Source organism: Eleutherodactylus coqui, chromosome 1, assembly GCF_035609145.1.
Source record: "Eleutherodactylus coqui strain aEleCoq1 chromosome 1, aEleCoq1.hap1, whole genome shotgun sequence".
NCBI lineage: Eukaryota > Metazoa > Chordata > Amphibia > Anura > Eleutherodactylidae > Eleutherodactylus > Eleutherodactylus coqui.
In genome coordinates, this window is record NC_089837.1 from 193,671,695 (window position 1) to 193,699,424 (window position 27,730).

Here is a 27,730-nt window from a genome sequence, read left to right on the forward strand (position 1 = left end):
ATTCCGTCTGTTACTCACAGTCAAATACTGCATAGTTTTAACGCCACAATTCACAAACATGCTGTACAATGTTCTATTCAATCCAAGCAAGCAGTGGTTAGTTTTCACAGTAAGGCTGCCTGTCTACGGGCGATGATCTGCTGGCGATAAATCGCCCGTGGATCACTAAGTGAGAATCGCTACGATTTTCCGCTCGTGGACGCAGCGCCGGCGTCCACGAGTGGAGAATCGTAGCGATTTTCCACTCGCGGGATTTAAATCGCGGCATGCTGCGATTGCCGCAGTTCTCCGCGGTGAGACTATCTATCAGATAGGGTCACCTCGGAGACCTGTCAGCGCTCCCCCCTTCTCCAGTCTAAGGCCATGGACAGGGAGGCCTTAGACTTTTTTGTACTCTTTCCTCTCCTGTCTCTATCCTTGAACACAGCTCACAGAAGTCTGAGAAGCAATAGCCCCCACCTTCTTGAATAACTTTATCTTCTGCAAAAGCAACCATCTAAGAACTTTTTAACTCCTAACACATAATAGCCTTTTCAGCGCTGCTACATTCTTCAAATAATGCAAAAGATATTAGAGAAGAGACAGACTCTTTAAACAACTAGCACAATTCCCTCCATGCCAGAATGGTATAATGAGGTGAACATTATATGCTCTTTCGTTTCTTCGCAACGTCCCTGGCCCACCACCATAATTCATTGATACCCCATTGGATTGCTTATGTACTCTACTATATGTACGTAATACATAAATGTTCTATTCTATATTTCTAATAGTTTTTCCTTTTTTCTCTGATATTGGAGTGTATTTTCAGCAGAGCTGTCATTGTTCTTTGCATTTTCCAGGATTGATTGTTTTGTAATGTGATTTACCACTGATTTATTTCTATTTCTGTTGTAACCCCTCCCCCCACCCTATTAAAATTGAAAAATAAAGAATCTATACAAAAAAAGAGGTATATCTTTCTGAGTATCTACGTAACAATATGAATAGAATATGATAAAGCACAAAAAGTTATGAATAGTTTAACAGCAAAATTGCATAGAATGGGAAAGCATATCAGCAAAGCTTCTCTAACACTGCTTGTAAGAGCTCCACCTTTTCTCATTTTTTCCCTTTTTTTTTCCTCCCTTCACCATGGATAAGAGCAATCCATGAGTGGGGGCTCAACAGGTCCTTCTAATATGCCCTTCTACTCCGCAATTGTAACAAATCAAAGTCCTACTGTGTTTCCCTCTGCACTTTCCTCATTTAGCCACATATAACAATTTTGGATGTCCCCTGATAAGCTCCTCCCTCAATGGGTCCTCAAGCGTGTAAGCTGAAGCAAGTAGATGCTGATCTGTTGGTTATCTCTCATCTGTTGTCTGGCAAATAAATTCTCTACTGTCTTGTATTTCTGTGTCATGTGAGACATAATGTGTGCCGAATATACACTGATAGAGAGATTAAAAAGTCCATACCTGATGCTTGCATGTCCAATACGGTGCATTGCTTAAAGGTACTGTCAGCATATAGTCGGCATTCTCTTTGTCACAGTTGTCATTGAAACCACATCTTGTCACCTCCTCTGACACCTTCTTCCCCTTGGTAGCCATCTCAGTAAAACTGTTGTCACTCACCCATCCTCCATGTTCACAGATAAATATTTCCAGACCATCTGAACTCTACTACAATTTGCTTGGTGGTCTTCTGGCCCTGTTCAATAGTATTACTTAGCTTACCACCCATAGCTTACCCAAGGCTTCTCTCTTATGATACATGTCTTGGCTTGTAACCATTCTACACACCCACACAAGCACTTACATTTTCCTTTCCTGGTCACAGTTTAGAGAAATCTCTGGTTTCTTTCCAGCACTATGGCACAGATCTGTATTATAGAAAGGACCACTTTACCCTCTCCTAACAGTCTGTTGAGCTCATGGTAATTGGTAAAACCGCTTAACCCCTTCCCGCTGCAGGGTGTAAGTTTACGTCCTGGCAGCCTGGTACTTCCCGCAACAGGGCGTAAACTTACGTCCTGGAGATAGCGCGGAATCACATATGATCCCGCGCTATCCCGCAGCGGGAGCCGGCTGTCAGTCACAGCCGGCGTCCCGCTGCAACAGCGGGGGGTCATCGGAGATGCCTCCCCCGCTGTTAACCCCTTCCCTGCCGCGATCTAAGTAGATCGCGGCAGAGAGAGACTTCACAGAGGGAGCCGCGCTCCCTCTGTGTCTCCGGCCGGTACTCGCGATGTGATCGCGAGAGCCCGGCCTGTCACCATGGCAACAGACACTGGCGTCCTGTATTGCCTATGCCTATAATCGCTGTACAAGCGATAAGGCATGGCAGAGCAGTAGCTCTGCCATGCCTTATACCAGCGATCATCAGGGCAGTGGTTAAAGTCCCTCAGAGGGACACAAACAGTGTAAAAAAAACAAAGATTAAAAAAAGAATTTAAAAAAATGTAAAAAAAAGAGTAAAAAAACCATTTTTTAATGCTTTTTCTCAGATTAGCATAAAAAAAGGTAAAAAAATAAAATAAATCCCACATATTTGGTATTGTCGCGTCCGTAATGACGCGTACAATAAGCTGCACATGCTTTTGACTGTGCACGGAAAAAAACGCTAAAAAACTGAGGCAAAATGCTAATTTTTAGCATTTTGCCTCACTAAAAACGCAATAAAAGTGATCAAAAAAGCCGTATGTACCCCAAAATGGTACCAATAAAATCTACAGCTCGTCTCGCAAAACATAAGCCCTCATAGAGTGCCGTACATCAAAAAATAAAAAAGTTACAGGACTTTGAATGCAGCAATTTAGAAAAAAAAAAAAGATTACCCAGAAAAAGGGTTTTTATTGCAGAAAAGTGGGAAAACCTAAAAAAAATGTAAGAATTTTGGTATCGTTGTAACCGTACCAGTCCGCAGAAAAAATGGAATGTCTCATTTATGCTGCATGAGTACCGCTGTAAAAAAAAAAAATCTATGGCAGGATTGATGCGTTTTCTCTCCCTGCTATCATTAAAAAAAAAAAAAAAGGTTTACAATATAGTCTATGTACCCAAAAGTGGCACCAATAAAAACTACAGTTCGTCACGCAAAAAACGAGCCCTCATACGGCCGCGTCGACGGAAAAATAAAAAAGTTATGACTTTTGATAAACGGAGAAGAAAATCCGCCAAAAATTGTTGTGTCCTTAAGCCCAAAATAGGCCGTGTCATTAAGGGGTTAATGTGCGTCTTATGCTATTCTCCGTAGTAGCATAACAGAAAGGTACCTTCTCCTGGGTGATATACTCAAACAACGTTGCTAAGTACTTCTATTGTCCTGCTTCATTCTCACCCGATATAGAAGGACACACACTTGGGAGAACAGAGGAAAAACAAACCTAACACTTCACCTTAAAGATTATGCCAAATTAAGATCTTCTCTGTCTACTGCAGCAAGCAGAGAGTCTGAAGAAAACCTTTTTTTTTTTTCAGATGCAATATTTCAAATACATTTATATTTGCCAAATTCAATTGCTATCCTCTACAGTGTTAAATCGTCACAATTGTCTGTAAATTATATTATGAATATTATTTAGTCCACTGTCTTCTCAGGAATGTCAGTCAGAGGTTAAAGAAGAGAGGGGGAGTGAAACGTCACCAAGAACCACACATTCCAAAGACACCAGGCTTCTTAGCTAACTTAACTCTTCATTTCAATCCCGTCTAACACTTCTATTCATTACCTCAATCTTATCTCAGGACAATAATGCATCACACCACTCACCTCATCGTTCACATACAGATCTCTCACAAAAGCATACCGATTTGTTAGGTTCTTAGACATGGATCAAAGCATGACCGGTGCCCTCCTTGGCCAGTGATAGGGGATAATCTCAGTCTCAAGGGAAAATAGATTTGTAAGGAATAAACTTACAATTAAACTTGTATAGTGCGCTTATCCGTTTCTCCTGGAAATGAGAAAATCACTGCATTCTTCGCTGGGGTCTTGAGTAGATCTGGTCGTGTGTTGCAGTTGGACGGCAAATTGTTAGTGCAAATAAATCTATTTGCTATATGATATGCTTCTGGAGTCCAAATTCTGTTATAGGATAGCCGAACCCGGGAAATAACTTCCACCACAACACAACTGGACGTGATCAAAAGTTATCTATTTATTGATTGAAAGGCAGCAGTTTTTATAGAGGCACATGCCTCAATTACAGTTATTCAAATTTATTATAATTCATTTATTACCATTAGTCAATAAAATATAAACACAGATATGAATATGCAAGATAAAGAATTTAACATCTAAAATGCCAAACAAACGCATGTAAGCACAGATTAGCTTCTCAGAACACAAAAGTAAAGTAATGGTAAACAATAAGTTGTTTAGAGAGAAAGTAGAGAACAGGGCACCATGCCCCGAGCCATTCAATCTAGGACCTTGGAATGTTTAATCCCCAAGGTCCCTTTTTAAACTTCAATACATTTGAGCAAATCTTGTTAAAGAAAAAGTACAAAACATTGACACAGGCTATAACATACATAATGGAAGAAGCATGCTATGAAATAGTTAGGGGAAAATGGAGTCATAATTATTTTACTAACACCTCGAGCGGAGAAAGAAAAAAAAATCGCTGCATGCTCCATTTTTGCTCGGATTACATGCGGATGGCTTCCATTGAAGTCAATGGAAGCTGTCCGACCCACGACCCATCTGCAATTAACATTGCGGACAGGTCGCAGATTCCGCGGGAAAAATAAACATTTGAAAGAAAAATCTGTACTGTGCTTGTCCAACGTAGCTTGCCGCAACCATCTGCAGTACATAGAAAAGAAGAGAAAGTCAGATACGCAGGGTCGCCGGCTGCTGTCAGGGCTGGATTCCGCTGTGGGCTTCTGCATGCGGAATCCAGCTCTGCCATGTGCAGGCGACCTAAACTTTCTCTCACCTCATGCCATCTCTAAAATCCTTGATTAACATCTATGGTTATTTGCAATTAGCAGTGTTTGGCAATCAATTAAAGGTTATGTGAAGGTTATAAATTCATATATATATATATATATATATATATATATATATATATATATATAATATATATATATATATATATATGAAAGCCCTCACTGACTGACTCACTAATTCTCTAACTTCCTGGTGTCGTACAAACATAAAATTTGCACAACCATTCTTTAGGTCCTAAATAGGAAAAGTAAAGGGCTTACAACGCGAAAAGTCAGTGCTAATTGCAAAAGTATTGGCACCTCTGTGTAATGTACCTAATCTAATTCTCTAACTTCCTGGGGCCGTACAAACATGAAATTTGGCAGGAGCATTCTTTAGGTCCTAAATAGGAAAAGTAAAGGGGTCACAACTTGGTTATTCAATGTGAAGTGCAAAAGTATTAGCACCCCTGTGTAATGTACCTAAACTAATTCTCTAACTTCCCGGTGTCGTGCAAACATTAAAATTGGCGCAACCATTCCTTAGGTCCTAAATAGGAAAAGTGCAAAAGTATTGCATCTATCCTTAGGATAGGTAATCAATAGTCGATCGGTTGGGATCCTGAGCAACGGATCCCAGCCAATCAGCTGAGCTGGCATATGTTGTCAGCACCACAAATACACAGAGGTTGGAGCTGAAGTAGTGAAAGTCTCCGCGCCAACCTCTGTGTAGTGTCCACTACTTGTAACTGCAGGCACGGCTCTCATTGAAGTCAACGTGAGCTGTGCCTGCAGTTACAAGCGCCAGCCACTACACCGAGGTCAGCGCGGAGACTTCCTCTGCGACCTCTGTGTATTTGCGGCACTGAAGGCATGCGCCCGCTCAGCTGATCGGTCAGGGTACAGAACAATGGACCCCAGCCGATCAACAATTGATGACCTATTCTAAGGAAACGTTATCAATAGTATTCTCCCTGGAAAACCCCTTTTGATAAAAAGGTTAGAAAACAAATTATTCAATGCTTTACTGTGGGTTAGTGTTGATGGCATAGTAGGATTTCCAGACACATTTAGACATTTATCTTATATACATCTGTCTGCATAATGGTGGTTTTAAAAAAAATAAATGTAGGCATTGACCCTCTAATTTCTACTTGTACTAATCAAAATTTAACCTCAATATCTTTAGTATACAGTAGTTCAATAATACTAGTGACATGTCTGGTAAGACTGAGAAGGATAAGCAAGCTTACATTGCCTACTTTTGCTGAGCCTTTTCTGCATTGTTTTTGTGTTTATCAGAGTGGCTCCTATGCTACGCTAAATCAATAAAGATAAGTGCATCATTAACTTAATTCTTCAAGCCACCAAACACACCAGACGACTTTCAGGATAGAACTATTGAATACTTAATATAATAACATGGGAGAAATAACAGCATCAGATAGAAGAGCAATAAAAAGGATAATTCTGCACTTCAATCTGGTAAATGTAATTTAGCAAAATTTCGGGTTACCTGCAGTCAAAATGGTGAAACAATATTTTCATTCTCCGTCTTGCTGATAGCATTGGTTAATAACATTTGTTATTGCTACTCACATATTCTTTTTTTTTTTTTTTTTTTTTTTTTTTCCAGAAGTATAGTTTATTATGAGTTAAATGTCCACAGTACAGAGGAAAAAAGTAAGCGAACTCTTGAATTTAAAAAAGTTTTCCTGTTGATATCAATTGATGACCTAGTCTCAGGATGGGTCTTTAATAGTTGATCAGCTGGGGTCTGCCGCGCGGGACTCCAGACGACTGGCTGTTCAAAAATCAATGAGCCAGCGTCGGCCAGGGATTGTAGCTATCTGCTTCTGTTGCTTACATTGTGTTTTGCTTTCAGTTTTCTTTTTCTCCTCCAAAGTATTACGCATTTCTGCTTAAAAGCTCCACTTTTGTCTCATCGGTCCAGAGAACATTTTTCTAAAAGCTTTGTGGAATATCCAATTTGTCTAACTGTTTATTGATGTGCACCCCCAGGTCTTTAGCAACACTTTTAAAGCCTTTTCTAGCTTTATGCATCTCTACAACACTCCTACTGAGTTGTTCTGAAAGATGTTTGCATTGAGACATAGTTTACACTAATCAGTCTTTCAGATTTGTCAGTAATCAGCCTTTGTGTGACTTTATTTAGTGGGCAGGGCACCTGTGAAACCCACACTTCCAATCTCAACTCCCTAAGGCAACCTTCACATGGCTGGATTCCTACTGCGGAACCTGCGGTCAGTGTCTGCGCAGGGGATCCGCAACAAATCGCACACTTTTTCCTTCACACTTGCAAATATGCATTGTGTATTCCGTGAGTGAAGCAAAAATCGTAGCTTGCTCCATTTTGCTGTGGACTCCCTCCATTTAAGTCAGTGGAGGCCGTCCGACCTGCAGCCTATGCACAATTGACATTGCGGATAGGCTGGGGGTACCTGCATCAATGGCTAGTGATGGTGCAGGAAATACAAATATTGAAAAAAATATCTGTACTGCGCATGACCGATGGCGAGCCTCCACGGTCATCTTCATTACAGATAATGCAAGTACGCGGAGTCACCAGCCAGGGTCACAGCCAGATTCAGCTGCAGTATCCTGCATACGGAATCTGGCTCGCCTGTGTGCACCCAGCCTAATTGAAAGACATTTTGTCAATTGGAGAAGTCATTAACGTAGAGGTTCACTTAAGCTCCATTTACACGGGTCAGCCAAACGATGCCTAACACTTGTTCCTGTGTTTCCTCGGTCCCATGCACCTGCATGGGAGCTACTGGTGCTCGCTCGCTCACAGAGCGGCCACCAGGGGTGGCGGGGCAATGCAGGAGATTTCTCTCCTCTCGCTCCCCGCCCCTCTCCATTGAGATAACACAGCGGCCGCTGTTTAAACTGAAAGATGAGCATTGAAACTCATCACTGATCTTTTATGCTGTATAAACTATGGACTATCAGCTCATCGCTTATCGATCAGTTTAAACAGCGACCGTTTAGTAGTGAACGGCCGCTGTGTTATCTCAATGGAGAGGGGCGGGGGAGCGAGAAGAGAGAAATCTCCCTCACTGCCCCTTTACATATTGCGAAGTACAATGATAGCAGCATGTAGGGGGTTAACAATAGGAATCAGTGTTTTTATAGATCCCCGCTGTTGCAGCAGGAGACCAGCTATCAGTCACAGCTGGCTCCCACTGCAAAGTGGCGCGGAGTCACTTCTGATCCTATGCCATTCAGAGGACATAAGTTTACGTCCCATTGTGTTAAGTGCCACCTTATTGTGTTATGTTTATATCTAGAGATGAGCGAGTATACTCGGTAAAGGCAATTGCTCGAGCGAGCATTGCCTTTATCGAGTACCAGCCCGCTCGAGATGAAAGGTTCGGGTGCTGGCGCGGAGGAGCGGTGAGTAGCGGCTGTCAGCAGGAGGGAGCGGGGGGGGTGGGGGGGTGGAGAGATCTCCCCTCCGTTCCGCTCCGCTCTCTCCTGCAGCTCCCTGCCCGCCGCCGGCACCTGAACCTTTCGTCTCGAGCGGGCTGGTACTCGCTAAAGGCAATGCTCGCTCGAGCAATTGCCTTTAGCGAGTATACTCACTCATCTCTATTTATATCCTATAGTGTTAAAGGGGTTGTCTCGCGAAAGCAAGTGGGTCTATACACTTCTGTATGGCCATATTAATGCACTTTGTAATGTACATCGTGCATTAAATATGAGCCATACAGAAGTTATTCACTTACCTGCTCCGTTGCTAGCGTCCCCGTTGCCATGGTTCCGTCTAACTTCGGTGTCTTCTTGCTTTTTTAGACACGCTTGCGCAGATGCATCTTCTCCCTTCGGCTGGTCTTGGAAGCATCGGCGTTTTGGCTCCGCCCCCTTGTAAGCGTCATCGCGTAGCTCCGCCCCAGTCACATGCCGATTCCAGCCAATCAGGAGGCTGGAACCGGCACACGTCATGGGGCGGAGCTACGCGATGATGCGTACAAGGGGGCGGAGCCAAAACGCCGATGCTTCCAAGACCAGCCGAAGGGAGAAGATGCATCTGCGCAAGCGCGTCTAAAAAAGCAAGAAGACACCGAAGATAGACGGAACCATGGCAACGGGGACGCTAGCAACGGAGCAGGTAAGTGAATAACTTCTGTATGGCTCATATTTAATGCACGATGTATATTACAAAGTGCATTAATATGGCCATACAGAAGTGTATAGACCCACTTGCTGCCGCGAGACAACCCCTTTAAGGAGTTAAGCAACATAATTCCTAGTCATCTGGCTACTAACTCACATAGGATTACATCTCCTATCTGTCACACTGGCTTAATGCCATATCATAACATAATGTCTATCTGTTCATATCCATTCAGAGTGTCAACCTACGGGCGGTCCAACCCTATCAGGCTTGTGGCTCCATTTGTGAATCCACCTAACATTTGCCTTGTCAATTCCATATTTGGTCATTTTTCCAATAAGTATGGTATAAGAAACTATGTCAAATGCTTTACTAAAGTCAAGATATAGTATATCTACCACATTTTCCTGATCAACCCAGTCTGTGATTCTGTCATAGAAGGAACCCAGTACGGGACATAGAATGTGTTCTTCAAAGCAGAAAACTTTGTTTCTGATCGCTGCTTCTCAGTCTATATAAACATACAACATGACATGATCAATTTCACGAAAGTAACACTTTTGCGAGAAAAAAGTTTGTATTTTATTGTCAATAAATCTGTCAATTTATATTTACTTTCACTTGGCCTGTTTATTTCAATACAGCAGTGAAGACTCACATTCACATTATGTCTTAGTCTTCCATCAGACATAGGGCTTATTCCGACGTGCGTATAACGGCCGGGTTTTCACGCCCGGCCGATATACGCTGTCCCTCTCTGCAGGGTAAGGAGGCGGCCCGGAAGAAGTGCACTGAGCTCCCGCCCCTCGCCACTGTTTGCAATGGGAGGGGCGGGACAGTGGCGGAGCTAAGTTCTGTGGATACTTCTGAAAGAAGGCTTTGAGAGTGGTAATTAGCGACGATTTGGGTAATAAGAGCACCATTTTTTTGTGTTTCAATAGTGATATACAGAGGTTTTATATTAACATCTGTTAATGTGTTGCAGGGTATAAGTGTATCTTGACACCACCAGGAATTCCTGGTGGAGCCAAGATTGACAGGGGGTGATGCCCCCTGATGCTAATTGGCTGCACAGCTTCTTAGGCAGCAGTTGCTGGAAGGCCATTAAAGATTTCTTGAAAAGGGATACAGCGGCGGCCGGGGCTGCAGCCGCGCACCCACGTCTGCAAGGAAGTTTCCGTGCGGTGGCCCCGGAGGCTGAACTCAGCATCAGTGCAGAAGGGGTGCGCGGTGTCCAGTTGTAAGTTGGCAGTGAGGTGAGACGCTGCAGTGTCTGCATACATTTCTGCCGGCCGTGGATGGTTAGTCTGACTGCTTACAGTTCTTATTAGGCTTAGATTATGAAATGGAAATGCTGGCATGTTACAGCGGTAACATGGCAGCATTTACAGGTAATAATGTAAGCCTAACAAGAACTGTAACCCTCAGCCTAACCATCCACGGCCGCCAGGAATGTTTCCACAGGGTGCTAGGACCTTCCTATCTTGAGCCAATCGGGAGCTAGGGGTGTGATAGGAGCGTTTCTCCTGTCAAACCCCTAGCTTCTGGTGGCATCAAGATACACTAATACCGTGTTGCAGAAAGTTTCTGCATTGATAACAGTTAATTTCACAATGCATATTGCGCAACAGAGAAAAAAGTTTCTCTTATTACCCCAAGTGGTGTCTCCCGTTTCCCACACTGGGTAATAAGAGACATGACAGCCCCTCCCTATACAATATTATACACAGATGTTAGGTAAACAAGAGACAACACACCACTAACAGGAGGATTGCACCAAGTTTGGTTTTCATATGTTTATTAGAAGCAAAGTTACAAAAACTTGAAATCTAAATACAGAAAGTTAAAAATCAACTTTAGGGTGACTACCCACTACAGTTTTTTTTCACTGCAAAATTCGCAGCGTTTTTTTTCCTGCAGGGGTCTATGGGACTTGTAATGTTACAATCGCGATCGCGCAAAATTGCGATTTCATGGTAAATTGCGATTTTTGCGCGATCGCGATTTTAAAATTACAAGTCCCTTAGACCCCTGCAGAAAAAAAAACGCTGCGAATTTCGCAGTGAAAAAAAACTGTAGTGGGTAGTCACCCTTAGGGTGACTACCCACTAGGGTTTTTTTTACTGCGAAATTCGCAGTGTTTTTTTTTTTTTCTGCAGGGGTCTATGGGCTATGGGACTTGTAAAGCTAAAATCGCGATCATGCAAAATCGCGATTTCACGCGATTGCAATTTTAACATTACAAGTCCCATAGACCCCTGCAGAAAAAAAAACCGCTGTGAATTTCGCAGTAAAAAAAACAAAACGCTATTGGGTAGTCACTAGAGATGAGCGAGCGTACTCGTCCGAGCTTGATGCTCGTTCGAGTATTAGGGTGTTCGAGATGCTTGTTACTCGAGACGAGCACCACGCGGTGCTTGACTCCATTACATTTCCTTCCCTGAGAGATTTGCGCGCTTTTCTGGCCAATAGAAACACAGGGAAGGCATTACAACTTCCTCCTGTGACATTCCAGCCCTATCCCACCCCCCTGCAGTGAGTTGCTGGAGAGATCAGATGACACCCCAGTATTTAAATTTGCCCCGCCCGCGGCTCGCCACAGATGCATGCTGAGAGAGATCAGGGAAAGTGCTGTCTTGCTGTAGCTGCTATAGGGAGAGTGTTAGGTGTTATATTCGTCTTCAAGAACCCCAATGGTCCTTCTTAGGGCCACATCTGACCGTGTGCAGTACTGTTGAGGCTGCTTTTAGCAGTGTTGCACAATTTTTTTTTTTTGTATATCGGGCGTGCAGACCATAGCGTCCTCAGTCTGCAGTCATTTTACTCAGTATAGGGGCAGTACTGGTGAGGCAGGGAAAGAGGTATACTGGCTATATAGGCAGTGGGCTTTTTCCCAAAAAGTTGAAAAATATACTATATTTGGCCTGGCAGTGACCGTCTTCAGTTTACGCCGTGTCTGCTGGGGGGAGTAGTCGCTGATTAATACCCAGCCTTGCGCATAATTGTTTCCTGGCTCTGCTGTGCGTTCCGTAAGCGAAGTCAGCCTCCAACAGGGAAATCCAAATACAGTGTATATCAGAGGCAGTGGGCTTTTTCCCAAAAAGTTGAAAAATATACTATATTTGGCCTGGCAGTGACCGTCTTCAGTTTACGCCGTGTCTGCTGGGGGGAGTAGTCGCTGATTAATACCCAGCCTTGCGCATAATTGTTTCCTGGCTCTGCTGTGCGTTCCGTAAGCGAAGTCAGCCTCCAACCACAGGCCAATAAGCGGCACATTTGATTACAGCGTTCTGTTTCTGCTCTACTCGTAATACACCATGCTGAGGGGTAGGGGTAGGCCTAGAGGACGTGGATGGGGGCGAGGACGTGGAGGCCCAAGTCAGGGTGTGGGCACAGGCAGAAGCTCCTGGTCCAGGTGTATCGCAGCTGACTGCTGCGGGATTAGGAGAGAGGCAAGTTTCTGGGGTCCCCAGATTCATCTCACAATTAATGGGTCCACGCGGTAGACCTTTATTAGAAACTGAGCAGTGTGAGCAGGTCCTGTCATGGATGGCAGAAAGTGCATCCAGCAATCTATCGACCACCCAGTCTTCTACGCTGTCCACAGCTGCAACTCTGAATCCTCTGGGTGCTGCTCCTCCTTCCTTCCAGCCTCCTCACTCCATGAAAATGACACATTCTGAGGAGCAGGCAGACTCCCAGGAACTGTTCTCGGGCCCCTGCCCAGATTGGGCAGCAATGGTTCCTCTCCCACCGGAGGAGTTTGTCGTGACCGATGCCCAACCTTTGGAAAGTTCCCGGGGTCCGGGGGATGAGACTGGGGACTTCCGGCAACTGTCTCAAGAGCTTTCAGTGGGTGAGGAGGACGATGACGATGAGACACAGTTGTCTATCAGTGAGGTAGTAGTAAGGGCAGTAAGTCCGAGGGAGGAGCGCACAGAGGATTCGGAGGAAGAGCAGCTGGACGATGAGGTGACTGACCCCACCTGGTTTGCTAAGCCTACTGAGGACAGGTCTTCAGAGGGGGAGGCAAGTACAGCAGCAGGGCAGGTTGGAAGAGGCAGTGCGGTGGCCAGGGATAGAGGCATGGCCAGACCGAATAATCCACCAACTGTTTCCCAAAGCACCCCCTCGCGCCATGCCACCCTGCAGAGGCCGAGGTGCTCAAAGGTGTGGCAGTTTTTTACTGAGAGTGCAGACGACCGACGAACTGTGGTGTGCAAGGTTTGTCGCGCCAAGATCAGCCGGAGAGCCACCAGTACCAGCCTCACCACCACCAGCATGCGCAGGCATATGATGGCCAAGCACCCCACAAGGTGGGACGAAGGCCGTTCACCGCCTCCGGTTTGCACCACTGCCTCTCCCCCTGTGCCCCAACCTGCCACTGAGATCCAACCCCCCTCTCAGGACACAGGCACGACCGTCTCCCGGCCTGCACGCACACCCTCACCTCCGCTGTCCTCGGCCCCATCCAGCAATGTCTCTCAGCGCAGCGTCCAGTCGTCGCTAGCGCAACTGTTTGAGCGCAAGCGCAAGTACGCCGCCACGCACCCGCACGCTCAAGCGTTAAACGTGCACATAGCCAAATTGATCAGCCTGGAGATGCTGCCGTATAGGCTTGTGGAAACGGAGGCTTTCAAAAACATGATGGCGGCGGCGGCCCCGTGCTACTCGGTTCCCAGTCGCCACTACTTTTCCCGATGTGCCGTCCCAGCCCTGCACGACCACATCTCCCGCAACATTGTACGCACCCTCACCAACGCGGTTACTGGCAAGGTCCACTTAACAACGGACACGTGGACAAGCACAGGCGGGCAGGGCCACTATATCTCCCTGACGGCACATTGGGTGAATTTAGTGGAGGCTGGGACCGAGTCAGAGCCTGGGACCGCTCACGTCCTACCCACCCCCAGAATTGCGGGCCCCAGCTCGGTGCTGGTATCTGCGGCGGTGTATGCTTCCTCCACTAAACCACCCTCCTCCTCCTACGCAACCTCTGTCTCGCAATCAAGATGTGTCAGCAGCAGCACGTCGCCAGCAGTCGGTGTCGTGCGGCGTGACAGCACAGTGGTGGGCAAGCTTCAGCAGGCTGTGCTGAAACTACTCAGCTTAGGAGAGAAGAGGCACACGGCCCACGACAGAGCAGACCGACCGCTGGCTTTTGCCGCTGAGCCTCCAACCGGGAATGGTCGTGTGTGACAATGGCCGTAACCTGGTGGCGGCTCTGCAGCTCGGCAGCCTCACGCACGTGCCATGCCTGGCCCACGTCTTTAATTTGGTGGTTCAGCGGTTTCTGAAAAGCTACCCACACTTGTCAGACCTGCTCGGAAAGGTGCGCCGGGTCAGCGCACATTTCCGCAAGTCCAACACGGATGCTGCCACCCTGCGGACCCTGCAACATCTATTTAATCTGCCAGTGCACCGACTGCTGTGCGAAGTGCCCACACGGTGGAACTCTACGCTCCACATGTTGGCCAGGCTCTATGAGCAGCGTAGAGCTATAGTGAAATACCAACTCCAACATGGGAGGCGTAGTGGGAGTCAGCCTCCTCAATTCTTTACAGAAGAGTGGGCCTGGTTGGCAGACATCTGCCTGGTCCTTGGAAACTTTGAGGAGTCTACCCAGATGGTGAGCAGCGATGCTGCAATCATTAGCGTCACCATTCCTCTGCTATGCCTCTTGAGAAGTTCCCTGCAAAGCATAAAGGCAGACGCTTTGCGCTCGGAAACAGAGGCGGGGGAAGACAGTATGTCGCCGGGTAGTCAGAGCACCCTCATGTCTATATCTCAGCGCGTTGAGGAAGAGGAGGTGGAGGGGGAGGAGCCTGAGGAGGAGCAGGGGGAAGAGACAGCCGGGCCCACTGCTGAGGGTACCCATGCTGCTTGGCTGTCATCCTTTCAGCGTGTATGGCCTGAGGAGGAGGAGGAGGATCCTGAAAGTGATCTTCCTAGTGAGGACAGCCATGTGTTGCGTACAGGTACCCTGGCACACGTGGCTGACTTCATGTTAGGATGCCTTTCTCGTGACCCTCGCGTTAGACGCATTCTGGCCACTAAGGATTACTGGGTGTACACACTGCTCGACCCACAGTATAAGGAGAACCTTTCCACTCTCATACCCGAAGAGGAAAGGGGTTCGAGAGTGATGCTATACCACAGGACCCTGGTGGACAAACTGATGGTAAAATTCCCATCCGACAGCGCTAGTGGCAGAAGGCGCAATTCCGAGGGCCAGGTAGCAGGGGAGGCGCGGAGATCAGGCAGCATGTACAGCGCAGGCAGGGGAACACTCTCCAAGGCCTTTGCCAGCTTTATGGCTCCCCAGTCAAGACTGTATCACCACTCCCCAGTCAAGGCTGAGTCGGCGGGAGCACTGTAAAAGGATGGTGAGAGAGTACATAGCCGATCGCACGACCATCCTCCATGACGCCTCTGCTCCGTACAACTACTGGGTGTCGAAGCTGGACACGTGGCCTGAACTCGCGCTGTATGCCCTGGAGGTGCTTGCTTGCCCTGCGGCTAGCGTCTTGTCAGAGAGGGTGTTTAGTGCGGCTGGGGGAATCATCACGGATAAGTGTAGCCGCCTGTCAACTGACAGTGCCGACAGGCTTACACTCATAAAGATGAACAAAGCCTGGATTTCCCCAGACTTCTCTTCTCCACCAGCGGACAGCAGTGGTACCTAAACAATACGTAGGCTGCACCTAAACAATATGGTGCCTAAACAATACGGAGGCTTCCCAAAGACATGATGGCGGCGAGGCCATTTCCCACCAACGCGATTACTGTTAAGGTGCATATAACCACGGACACGTGGAGAGGACACGTAGTGCCTCAAAAACATCCCCCTCCTCCAACAATGAAAACATTCTTGGCAAATACCTTTGCATTGGTCCGTCTGGTGGCAGTCCAAGAAATTCACCTTTAACAACACAACAAAAGAGCCCCCCCACCATTCCCCCGCCACGGCCCACTTAATCCTGGCCACATTCCGAAAACCAACTAAATAAAACCGCGCTACTAGGTCCGCAGTCGCCACCACATTCCCACCAACGCGGTTACTGTTAAGGTACATATTACCAGTCTGACTGGGGCATGCACTGTGGGCCGAAGCCCACCTGTATTGTATCTGATGTTAGCTCTGCTGTCCAGGGCACTGCAATGGGATTTGTTTATGTACCACTAGTGGGTTCCAGGGAGCCACCCATGCTTTGGGTCCACACGGACTTCACATTAGGGATTTGTACCTGCCTGTGTCTATGTATTAAAAACCCCTGTCAGACTGGGGCATGCAGTGTGGGCCGAAGCCCACCTGCATTTAATCTGACGTTACCTCAGCTGTGCTGGGCAATGCAATGGGATTTATTTATGTAACGCCGGTGGCTTCCTGGGACCCACCCATGCTGTCGGTCCACACGGAGTTGTACCTGCCTGTGTCTACTTATAAAGAACCCCAGTCTGACTGGGGCATGCAGTGTGGGCCAAAGCCCAGCTGTATTTAATCTGACATTAGCTCTACTATCCGGGGCACTGCATTGGGACAAACTACAGGATCAAAACAGCGCTAATGAGACGTGCACAGCTACGCTAGCATTGGAGTCCGCTGTAGGCACGCGATTGCTGAGGGTTTGTGCAGAGGCCTATGTCCTGGGTGCAGTGAAAGTCCGCTTCCAGCCTAGGATTGCTGAATCTGTGGGCCGAGGCCTATGCCGTGGGCGTGGTGCAAGTCTGCCATATTTGGCCGCTCAGATCAATTTTTTGTTCATGTCTTGGGTTTCCTAGGACCCACCTATGCTGTTGGTGCAAACTTAGTTCCCATTGCGGTGTTTGACCTGTCTGGCACAAAGGCACTGACTGACTTGGGTAGGGGGCAGAGCGCTGACAGCTTTCCCCTTGCAGTGTGGATTGAGCTATGCGACACCTTGACAGAATGAATACTGTGTGGCACATTGATTCCCCATTGCTATGCCCACGTTTGCAGCTCCTGACGGAAGTGGCACAGGATTGGAGTACTCATTGCTTCTGTACAGCATTGTGGGCTATCGCCTGCGCCCCTTTTAAAGAGGCTCGCTGCCTGGCCCTGCAGTGTGTGCCTCCGGTTCCTCCTCATGGCAGACGCACTTATAAATAGACATGAGGGTGGTGTGGCTATGAGGCCAGTATGTGGCATGAGGGCAGCTGAAGGCTGCGCAGGGACACTTTGGTGTGCGCTGTGGACACTGGGTCGTGCGGGGGGGGGGGGGCAGCATGTAACCCAGGAGAAGTGGCAGCGGAGTGTCATGCAGGCAGTGATTGTGCTTTGTTGGAGGTAGTGTGGTGCTTAGCTAAGGTATGCCTTGCTAATGAGGGTTTTTCAGAAGTAAAAATTGTTGGGAGGGGGGGGGCACTCTTGCCGCTATTGTGGCTTAATAGTGGGACCTGGGAACTTGAGATGCAGCCCAACATGTAGCCCCTCGCCTGCCCTATCCGTTTCTGTGTCGTTCCCATCACTTTCTTGAATTTCACAGATTTTCACAAATGAAAACCTTAGCGAGCATCGGCGACATACAAAAATGCTCGAGTCGCCCATTGACTTCCATGGGGTTCGTTACTTGAAACGAACCCTCGAGCATCGCGGAAAGTTCGACTCGAGTAACGAGCACCCGAGCATTTTGGTGCTCGCTCATCTCTAGTAGTCACTAGAGATGAGCGACCGTACTCGGATAAGCACTACTCGCTCGAGTAATTGGCTTTATCCGAGTATCGCTGTGCTCGGGTCTAAAGATTCGGGTGCCGCTGCGGCTGACAGGTGAGTCGCAGCGGGGAGCAGGGGAGAGCGGGCGGGAGAGAAGGAGAGAAAGATCTTACCTCCGTTCCTCCCCGCTCTCCCCTGCAGCTCCCCGCTCCGTGCCGGCACCCGAATCTTTAGACCCGAGCACAGCGATACTCGGATAAAGCCAATTACTCGAGCGAGTAGTGCTTATCCGAGTATGCTCGCTCATCTCTAGTAGTCACCCTTAGGAAGACCATTTTTCCACTTTCTGATACCTCAGCTCCAAATGTTGTGCCATGAATGCAAACACTCATGTCTAAGTCCTTTATTGCCCCACTAAGTCTTTAAGCTCTTCTCCTTCACAAGAGTGAGCAATTCATGCCATGCTTGTTCTTCGTCACAGCTCCCACACACTGGCAGATGTTCTGCCAAGCTGTCTTTAGTTTCCTTTGACAGCTCTTGTTTCTGTCCTCCAACTTGTACAGGGACCCTCATCTGTTATAGTGTTTACCGAGTGAAGACTTTAGCACATTGTCATATCGAGCAGCTTCAGCAAGTGTCATTCCTCTCCTAGCAGCAGCATCCATAGTGTGAATGCTGTAATTACAGAGGATGTTTTACTTGGTGTACTTTCCAGACATGGTGTTTTACAAGCACTTAGTTGGGAAGAAACAATGACAGGCTTAAAAATCTTATTACCCACATGTGACCACAAAATGGGGAAATATGAGACTCATACACAAAACACACCCATGACAGATGACATTGGCTGGGTTCACACTGGGCGGATTCCGGGCGGAAATCGCGCATGTTTTGAAGCAGCCTGGCCACTCGCTTTTCCGCTGCGGCCGGCGCTCCCATAGAGGAGAGTGCGGCTGCAGCAGAAGAAAAAAAAAAGGAACATGCTGCGGCCGGCGAATTCGCGCCGCAGCGCCGGCTTATGCCAGCTTTGCCACGGCAGATTCGCAGATTTCACGGCAGATTTCTGGGAAATCTTGTCCACATGGCCTGCTAACGCCGGGATTACCGGCCGCAGGCGGATTTGTCACGGCGAAATTCTGGACGGAATTTCTGCAGCAGATCCGCCCAATGTGAACCCAGCCTTAGGGCGGATTCACATGGGCCTAAAAGCACTTTGTATTATGTGCAGAATACAGAGCACTGAGTCCTCATTGATTTGCATTGGTGCATTCAAACCTGCATATTTCTGAACGTGACAAAAACAGCATGTTCTATTTTGGTCTGTTTTATGGACAAGAGTAGCCAATTGCAGTCAATGGAACTGAGCAGATCTGCAATGCTACATATACATGCTACAATGCTACATGTATATTCATTGCGTATTTGTGCGAGTAAAAAACGCAGTTAACAAACATGCAAAAAAAAGTCACACCTGCAGTAGGGGATCGCAATGTTCTCCCATTGCTTTCAATGGGGCGGGAGTTGCTGTAGCCAGCTCCATTGGAAGCAATGGGCAATACTGCAAAAAAAGAAAGAACATGCTACGATTTTTTTTCTCTCCTCTCAGCTTTGTAAAAAACGCAGTTAACAAACATGCAAAAAAAGTCACACCTGCAGTAGGGGATCGCGATGTTCTCCCATTGCTTTCAATGGTGCGGGAGTTGCTGTAGCCAGCTCCATTGGAAGCAATGGATAATACTGCAAAAAAAGAAAGAACATGCTACGATTTTTTTTTTCTCCTCTCAGCTTTGCCGGAGTGAAAACATCGCAAGTGAGTATGATACCATTGAAATTCATTGGTTTCATAATCATGCGTTTTCACTCTTGCATTGCAAGAAAAGCGCCAGATTTTCTCGCCAGTGTGAAGGAGCCCTGAATTTGCAATTATCAGGTTTGTAAATTTTACCATATAGACTCATGAGCGAAGGTTCTTCCACAAAAATTGCGGAGTGGAATTTTTGCCTCTTGTTACCCCATTCTCCCCTAGGTAATACTCTACATGGGGAAAAGAAGCATGTTAGCTTTCTTCCAGGAAGAACGAAAATTGTCTCGGGTTTCCTTCTTTTTGGGTGGAGAGCTTTTTCACAGTACTCTGAGAGGTAATTCAGTAACTAAAGATGGTGAATAAAATGATCATCCTTCTCTTCACAGGTAAGCTATGTCTGAACAAAGAGTAAATACAAGTAGAGCATCTCATAAACCAGACTCAAGCCCCAACTATAGGTGGGAATATGAGTATTATGAATATACACCAGTATCATTTGAAGGACTGAAGGCTCACAGGTGTAAGTATTGGCTTTTATCTTTTCTGAATTTCTCATCACATCATAGTAACAATTGAAGTGTCTGTTTCTGAATTGCACTTGGACAGAGAAATTGTACTTGGCCAAACAAAAAAGTTCATTGGATATTGGGGACTGATGATCATGATGTGCGAATCTGTACCTGATCAGCTGAAGAACGAGCAAAGGCTCGTTCATCAGCTGGTCACAACTTTTGCGCAGATGAAGAAAATTTATAATTGCTGGTAGCACATTTCTGTGTGTAAACAGTGGATGTGCTGCCAATAATGATACTAACTTTGGGAGGAACTGTTGTAATTAGAGATGAGCGAGCATACTTGATAAGGCAAACTACTCGAGCGAGTAGTGCCTTATTCGAGTACCTGCCCGCTCATCTCTAAAGATTCGGGTGCCGGCAGGGGGCGGGGAGCGGCGGGGAGCTCCCCCTGCTCACCGCGGCAACTCACCTCTCACCCGCGCCGGCACCCGAATCTTTAGAGACGAGCGGGCAGGTACTCGAATAAGGCACTACTCGCTCGAGTAGTTTGCCTTATCGAGTATGCTCGCTCATCTCTAGTTGTAATCATTTGCCCCAATACAAACTACATTGACTTGTGTAAAGGCCATTTCAATGAGCACTGATTAAGCAGCTGCTACTGGCCTGCATGAACCCAATGTCTATGGTTGGCCTAAAGTGATCAGTATAATATGTTGTCCTTGTTAAAAAAAAAAAGCATAGAATAACGAGTTTAACCCCTTAATGACATGGCCTATTTTGGGCTTAAGGACGCAACGATTTTGGGGGGGATTTTCATTTCCACTTTTCAAGAGACATATTTTGCTTATTTTTCCATCAACGTGGCCGTATAAGGGCTTGTTTTTTGCGTGGCGAACTATATTTTTTTTATTGATACCATTTTTGGGTGCATATAATGTATTGTAAAACTTTTTACACAGTGGAGCAAAGAACATAAACCACCACAGGTGACATGTGGAATAATAGATGGAGAGGGGAACTTTCCCTATATGGCTCACAATGAGAGACCATACCTGCCTATAGCGGATGCCCCGTCCTGATAAGAATGCACCCAGCCCATGATCCTTGGCCACTCACTGTCCCCATCTGGGACAGAAGTAAACAACTAAAGTAAGAATACAATTGACACCAATAACCACAATACTTAGCTCGAGATGACCAGGAGACCAAGATCCAGCTCTGATTCCGACAACCATCAGATGAAGACTGATTATAGTCAGCACAGGTCCACAGCCAAGACAGGAATAGAAGCCTTCCCTAATTGCTAGGCAGATGCCACAGATAGTAGAAGCTGATAGGAAAATTCAAAACACTAGCATAAACCAGACCTTCGCGAACAAAACCCAAAACCTGCTAAAACAACACTTTAGTTAAATGTAAAACAAGACAAATCTCAAAAATTTGTCTAATACATTTTGGATATTTGTGTAGCATTTTTGTTGGATACATTTAACGATTTGTAAAAAAAAAATAGTATCAAATCAGTTTTCAATCTACACATTAACCTTTTTTTCTTTCACAGATTCTGTTGTGATTGGATTCTGGGTCGGTCTGGCTGTCTTTGTTATTTTTATGTTTTTTGTTTTGACCTTGTTGACCAAGACAGGAGCTCCACACCAAGAGTAAGTCTTTCTCTATATAATATGATACTTTAGAAGTAAACCTGTCACTAGTTTCATGCTACTCGAACCAGGCACTTGCGTTACAGGGATGCATGTCTTATTTTGAAGCTCTGCTTCATTTCAGAGAAAACAAAGTGGAGTCCGGAACTGGGAGAAGAGTCATGGCTGGGGCTTTTTAAGCCCTTAAGTTCCATGTCATACAGTTGCGTAACGGAGGTTCGGGATTTGTATGGAGGGAGATGAGGGGCCGATCCCACTCCATACAATGCGTTGCTAGCTGTTTCATACAGCTGACACCTGTCCGCAGCAGCTCAGATCAGCACCACTGCTGATTGTAGCTGTTAACCTTTTAAATAATCTTTTAATGTTCAATCTGCTCAATGTTCAAGGGTCCCAAACGGCCCCCACAATGAGATCACAGGGTGCAATGTGGTTGCCATAGCAGCTGGGAGGTTTGTTAAAGACCCCAGGGCTGCCATTGCAGTTTGTATATCAAGCCTTGCTTGCCGTGTGGCTTGATAGATTGCCTTTGAGATTGTGGTATAATGTAATACTATTGTATTACATCATACTGCAGTAGTGATCAAACCATCACAAGTTTATGTTCCCTCTGCGGACTAACGAAAAATGTAAAAATTAGTTACAAATAGTTTTAACAAAATAAAAGGTAATACCCGTTTCCCTGAAAATAAGACCTACCACAAAATAAGCCCTAGCATGCTTTTTCTGAATTTTAGAGGAAGCCTGAACTATATAAGCACTACTCTAAAAATAAGCCCTAGTTACAGGTAATAAAAAAGTAAATTTAAATAATGTCCAGACAGCTATACATGGAAAAAGTTAAATCTTTTGGAGCAAAAATTAATGTAAGACCCTGCCTTATTTTTGGGGAAACTGGGTAAAAGTTAAAAAAAACTAACAAAAAACACTTTTGACATATTTATAATAAAAGAATCCAAATGAAAAAAAACAAAAACTTATTTGGTATCGCTTCGTCCATAAAAGTCTGATTTATCAGAGTAAACACATTATTTACCTTGCATGGTAAACCTCGTCAGAAAAAGAGAACGCCAGAATTGCACATTTTCTGTCACCCTATCGCTAAGAAAGATGTAATAAAAAGCGATCAAAAAGTCACATGTACTCCAAATTGGTACCAAAAGAAACTACAGTACATCCTGCAAATATTGAGCCTAGCACAACTATGTCAGCCGAAAGCTAAAGGAAGTTATGGCTGCCAGAAGATGGCGGCAGAAAATTACTTTATTTTTTTCCAAAGATATTTTGTATTTTAAAGGTAGTACAGCGGAAAAAAAAACATATAAACTTGGTATCGTACTAATCCATAGAATAAAATTATCAAGTCATTTTTGCTGCACTGGGTAAACCGTAGACCCTCCCAAAGATAGCAGAATTTTGTTTTTTTTTCATTTCACTCCACTTTACGTTTTTCAGTACATGATACGCTCCATTAAATAATTCCATTGAAAAATACAACTCGTCCCTCTAAAAACAAGCCTTCAAACAGTTATGTTGATGGATCAATAAAAGATTTTTTTTAAATGGGGAGGAAAGAAAAGGGCCATGTCTTTAAGGGGTTAAAGCCTGTTCTTTTTTCTCAAAAACGCTGCAGCATTTCAGAATAAAATATACATCTCTGTAATATGGATGCCAGTCTGGACTTCATGCGGCCCATGCTTCAAGCAGCATGAAATTAAAAGTGACCGGTTCCCTTTAAAACTCAATATCCTATTTTTCCTATTAAAGTCTGAATTTATTCTATTTACATTGTGTTAGACCTGTATGATGGGAGGATTTCCCAATGTATACTTCAGATGGAAGGCTCCAGTATATGCCTGCAGCATTTTACCAATACAGTCGTGGACATGGGACCAAACACAGAACGGTGTACTTTTGTCATTTTAAGCTCCACTTCTGTCTTTGGCTCACAAAACTACATAAAAAACTGCTACAAAAATGCCATGTTTTTAATCCAGCCTAATAGAACCACGGGTTGTCCTACCTAATAACATGGAACATTTGTGCTAAGCGGGTGGTTTCAGTTTTTCATAGTATTCTTTTGTCACAGTTCAAATAGTTGTAAGTTTTTCATAGTCCAGTTTTCTTTTTTAACTCTACCGATGACAGCCTGTATGGTTCGGATGGGTATCCTCCAGCGTTTTCAATTCTGCCGTTTTATATATCACTGTATATAGACCAGTTTAACCTCGAGTGGCACGCCCGGAAATTTTCCGGGACGAGCTCCACTGCCCATAGCGATATAGCCCGGAGGATTTGCCGATCTGCCGTCAATCTCCTGCTTCTAAATTCAAAGTCCTGCACTGCTTTGTTTACAGGTTACCATAGAGACTATCGGCTTGTCAGAAGCCAGCCGATGGTCTCTATGGCAGGGAGAATTGGTGCTTGGCTGTCAGAGGACAGCCAGGCACCAGCTCTTACAGCAGAGATCAGAGTGTCAGGGAAATTCTGCGTATAGCACCAATCAGGTCTACCCCAATGCCCTGCTGCCGGCGGTAAAGAAGAAACACCAGACACGGAGGTCTGGTATAGTTCCTCACACGGGGAAATAACTGCGCACTTTATTACAGATTACATGGGGTCTTATACCCTTTGGTCACGTCACTAGGAATGGGTAATGGTCTCATTGGCTCAAATCCACCGCATAACCATATATGTGAAGTCCGCATTTCTGCCTGAGGCAGTGATAGTTATATACTGTACGTAGTTAAACAGTCGTTTTTTAGATACAGCGCTTCTGGGAAAACAGCCAAGCACGTGGCCTTCGTATCCGGTTCTGTATCATCTCTGAATTTCTGGACACATCTCTCTCAGCCTTGCAAAGCTTTGGAATATCTGATATAAGGCTACATATGAAGTTTTTGTCATTTTAACCTAGAATTAGTATGTATAGAAAAATAGAATTAGTATACATATAAAAAGAAAGACACATAACGATATATATATATATTCGTATTTTCTACCTACAAATGTATATATTTCCCTCTCAAACCCCCCTAAAAACTTAATATGGAGATCAAGCACCAGGCCTTCGCTCTCTCCCTCGGTCGCCTCTCCCTTGCGTCAGGGTTTCCCCACTGCCCGTAAGGCTCTACTCCTAGGAGGGGGGATCCCTACCTCACCTCAGAAGGAGGCCATGGATTCCCTGGGCTCATTTTCTGGGCAGCCATACCCTCTATCTGTACAAGTTAACACCCTGCAGAGTGCGCCCTCGCTAGAACCTATTGTCTTCTGCACTATCCCTGGGCAAATGGGAATTCCACTCACAGTCCATCTTAGGAGACCAAGGCGGCGCAGTACTAGTCCATCTCTTCATGTCTTTGGTAACGTACAGTGGTTAGCATTATCGGAACTGGCTCTTCATCTTTTTTCAAACAAGGGACATGTTAGTGTCACATTGTCCAGTCCTTTACTCATACTCTTTTTGATCAAGGGGATAATACACGCACAGGAGATCAGCAGAACTAACAAAACAACACCCAGGATTATACCAACCTGAATCAGGACTTTTTGCCATCCCTTCAACCAAGAAAAATGCTGGTCCCGGGGATCTGCAACCCATGAATTCCTTTTAAGTTCTTCTCACAGACTGGTTAATTTTTTTTTTTAATAGCGACCGTCACTTTACCTGTAGGTCCGGTGTTATAGGGAATGTAGGTGCAACAAGTTTCACCAATCATCTTACGCGCTCCACCTCTTTCTGCTAAAATCATATCCAGGGCCACTCTATTCTGGAACGCCATAGATGCCGTAGGCCCTAACTGGTCAGCTAACCCTTGCAAAACATCCCTGGTGTAGTTTTACAAACCTCTGCTGTTTGTAATAGATATAATTTATCCAATCTACATTCTTATTAACAGTGACAATAGCAAATAATGACTCAAAACCTGCTTTAACCTGATCCCTAGCCTTGAATTCATCTGGCACCCCCCTTGGCACTCCTATTGCATCTATGTATACATGTGGATCAAAGCTACCACCTGGAGCGTCAACTTCTCTCTTACTGTGATGCGATGTTGGATTCTCACCCTCAGTGTAGTCTTCATATTGGACATTTGATTGTATTAATTTGTTCTGATCCCTGAAACAGGGGGCTAGTGTACAGTAGCCAAAGGTGTATGTGGCTATGTGTGTGTTAGAAGAATTGTACCACAATGTCACTTCCCCTTCATATTCTCTGTACCAGAGCTTCCAGTTTCCCTCATTTCCTGCCTCTGAACGTGTGACGGCCACTTCCACCCAGGTCCCCCACCCTGCCCATAGCATGTAAAGGATATGCAGGATCATGAGTTCTGTGCTCCGGGACCCAGGGCCTTTTTACAGTGTGAAGCGTGGATCCAAGTGGGCTTTCCTTCGAGCTTGACTGCAGTTGGGGTGATGAGCAACATCTGGTAGGGACCTTCAAACCGGGTTTCTCTCTGAAACCTTTTCACATAGACCCGGTCACCTGGTTTTAGATCGTGACACTCGTCTGTGGGATCTGGGAGAGAAATAGAGACTGCAGAATGTGTTACTGACAATTCCTTGGAGAGGCCTATGACAAAAATTAACAAGAGAATCATTCGCCAAGCTCAGCTACTGTGGTATGTACCCTCCTGAGGAAAAAACTAATGGAAGGCACTCATTCCAAGATTTGCCCATTTCCTCCATTGCCTTTTGTATCTTAAATTTCTGGGTACCGTTCATGCTTTCTACTTTCCCCCTACTTCATGGATGGTAGGGTGTGTTAAAAGCCTGGGATATACCCAAAGCAGACATGATGTATTGCATTATTTCACCCCTGAAGTGTGTACCTTTGTTTGACTCAATCACTTCCGGTACCTCGTATCTGCAGATTACCTTATTCATGAGCTTCTGTGTGGTTACCTGCTTATTTACTTTGGTAACGGAGTAGGCCTCCAACCTGAAAAGACATCAACAACAACAAGCACATATTCATACTTCCCAACAAGTGGGAGCTGAATGTAGTCAATTTGCAATCCCTGAAATGGGTAGAGTGGCCCCGGCAAGTGTTATGTGGCAAATTTTACTTCTGCCCTGTTGCTTACGGCATAGATCATGCAAGATTGGACAAATGATGCAGCAGCTGCAGAGAACCCAGGAGCCACGCGTCCTCATTCAAGCGCCGACATCATTGCCGCTTTGATAGGTGCGTCTTTCTGTGCATCAGCTGGGCCATCATGGGGCACAGGGACCGTGGTAGGCAAGTTCTGTTGACTGTTCTCCATACGCCGTCCTATTCTGTTGCTCCCTTTTTTCCTTTTCTTCCTTGCTGGCTTGTAACTGTAAAGTCCTTAGCATATCAAAGTCCAAAGTTTTATCAATGTTCAAAGTTTTGTCAATGTCCAAAATTTAGTCAATGTCCAAAGTTCGTCAATGTCTTCTTTTCTTCCACGGCTTGAGGGCCACTGCCTTTGCTGTGTGGTCTGTGAGGGTGTTGCCTCTTGCTTCTCCGGTGTTGGAATTGGTGTAAGCTCTCCACTTTTTCAGGTAGAAGTAGGGCCTCCATGAGACTCTGCCCCGCTGCACCATTCTTAATTGGCACTCCTGCTGAGGTAATAAACTGTTTGGCTTCCATACTGGGCAGTAATCATGAGCTATGCCAAATGCATACGTCTTACCTTCTGCCACTCTACACACCTCAGTGAGGGCCTTCAGTTCCGCTTCTTGTGCTGAGACATGCGGAGACATGCTTTTAGGACATCTTGTTGTGTGACCACTGCATATCCGGTGTGGAGTCGCCAATCTTCACCCTGGGACCATCTACAAAAAGCTCAAAATATGCATTGTTAATAAGGGGTTTCAGTAACTTTTTAAAACTTACATTTTCTTGTTGCATCAATGCTAGACAATCATGCTGTTATTCTATTTCAAATAGATCAGAATCTTGTTGCAAAAAATTTAAAAATAGCTGATCTTTAATACCTAGATCACCTATGCCTTCCCCTCCCCCCTTTGAACCAGGATACTCAATTGG

At 45.6% G+C, this 27,730-nt stretch overlaps 1 protein-coding gene across 1 annotated transcript in view; it reads left to right on the forward strand.

The window, feature by feature from the left end:
* The window catches only part of MRAP2 (melanocortin 2 receptor accessory protein 2), a 68,446-nt gene that overhangs the window by 20,737 nt on the left and 19,979 nt on the right, over positions 1 to 27,730 (forward strand). Inside the window, exons 2-3 of the mRNA XM_066605018.1 lie at positions 19,925 to 20,058; positions 21,615 to 21,714. Of these exons, the coding sequence (XP_066461115.1) occupies positions 19,932 to 20,058; positions 21,615 to 21,714 (227 nt within the window). The 5' untranslated portion in view covers positions 19,925 to 19,931. The remainder of the gene's footprint in view (positions 1 to 19,924; positions 20,059 to 21,614; positions 21,715 to 27,730) is intronic.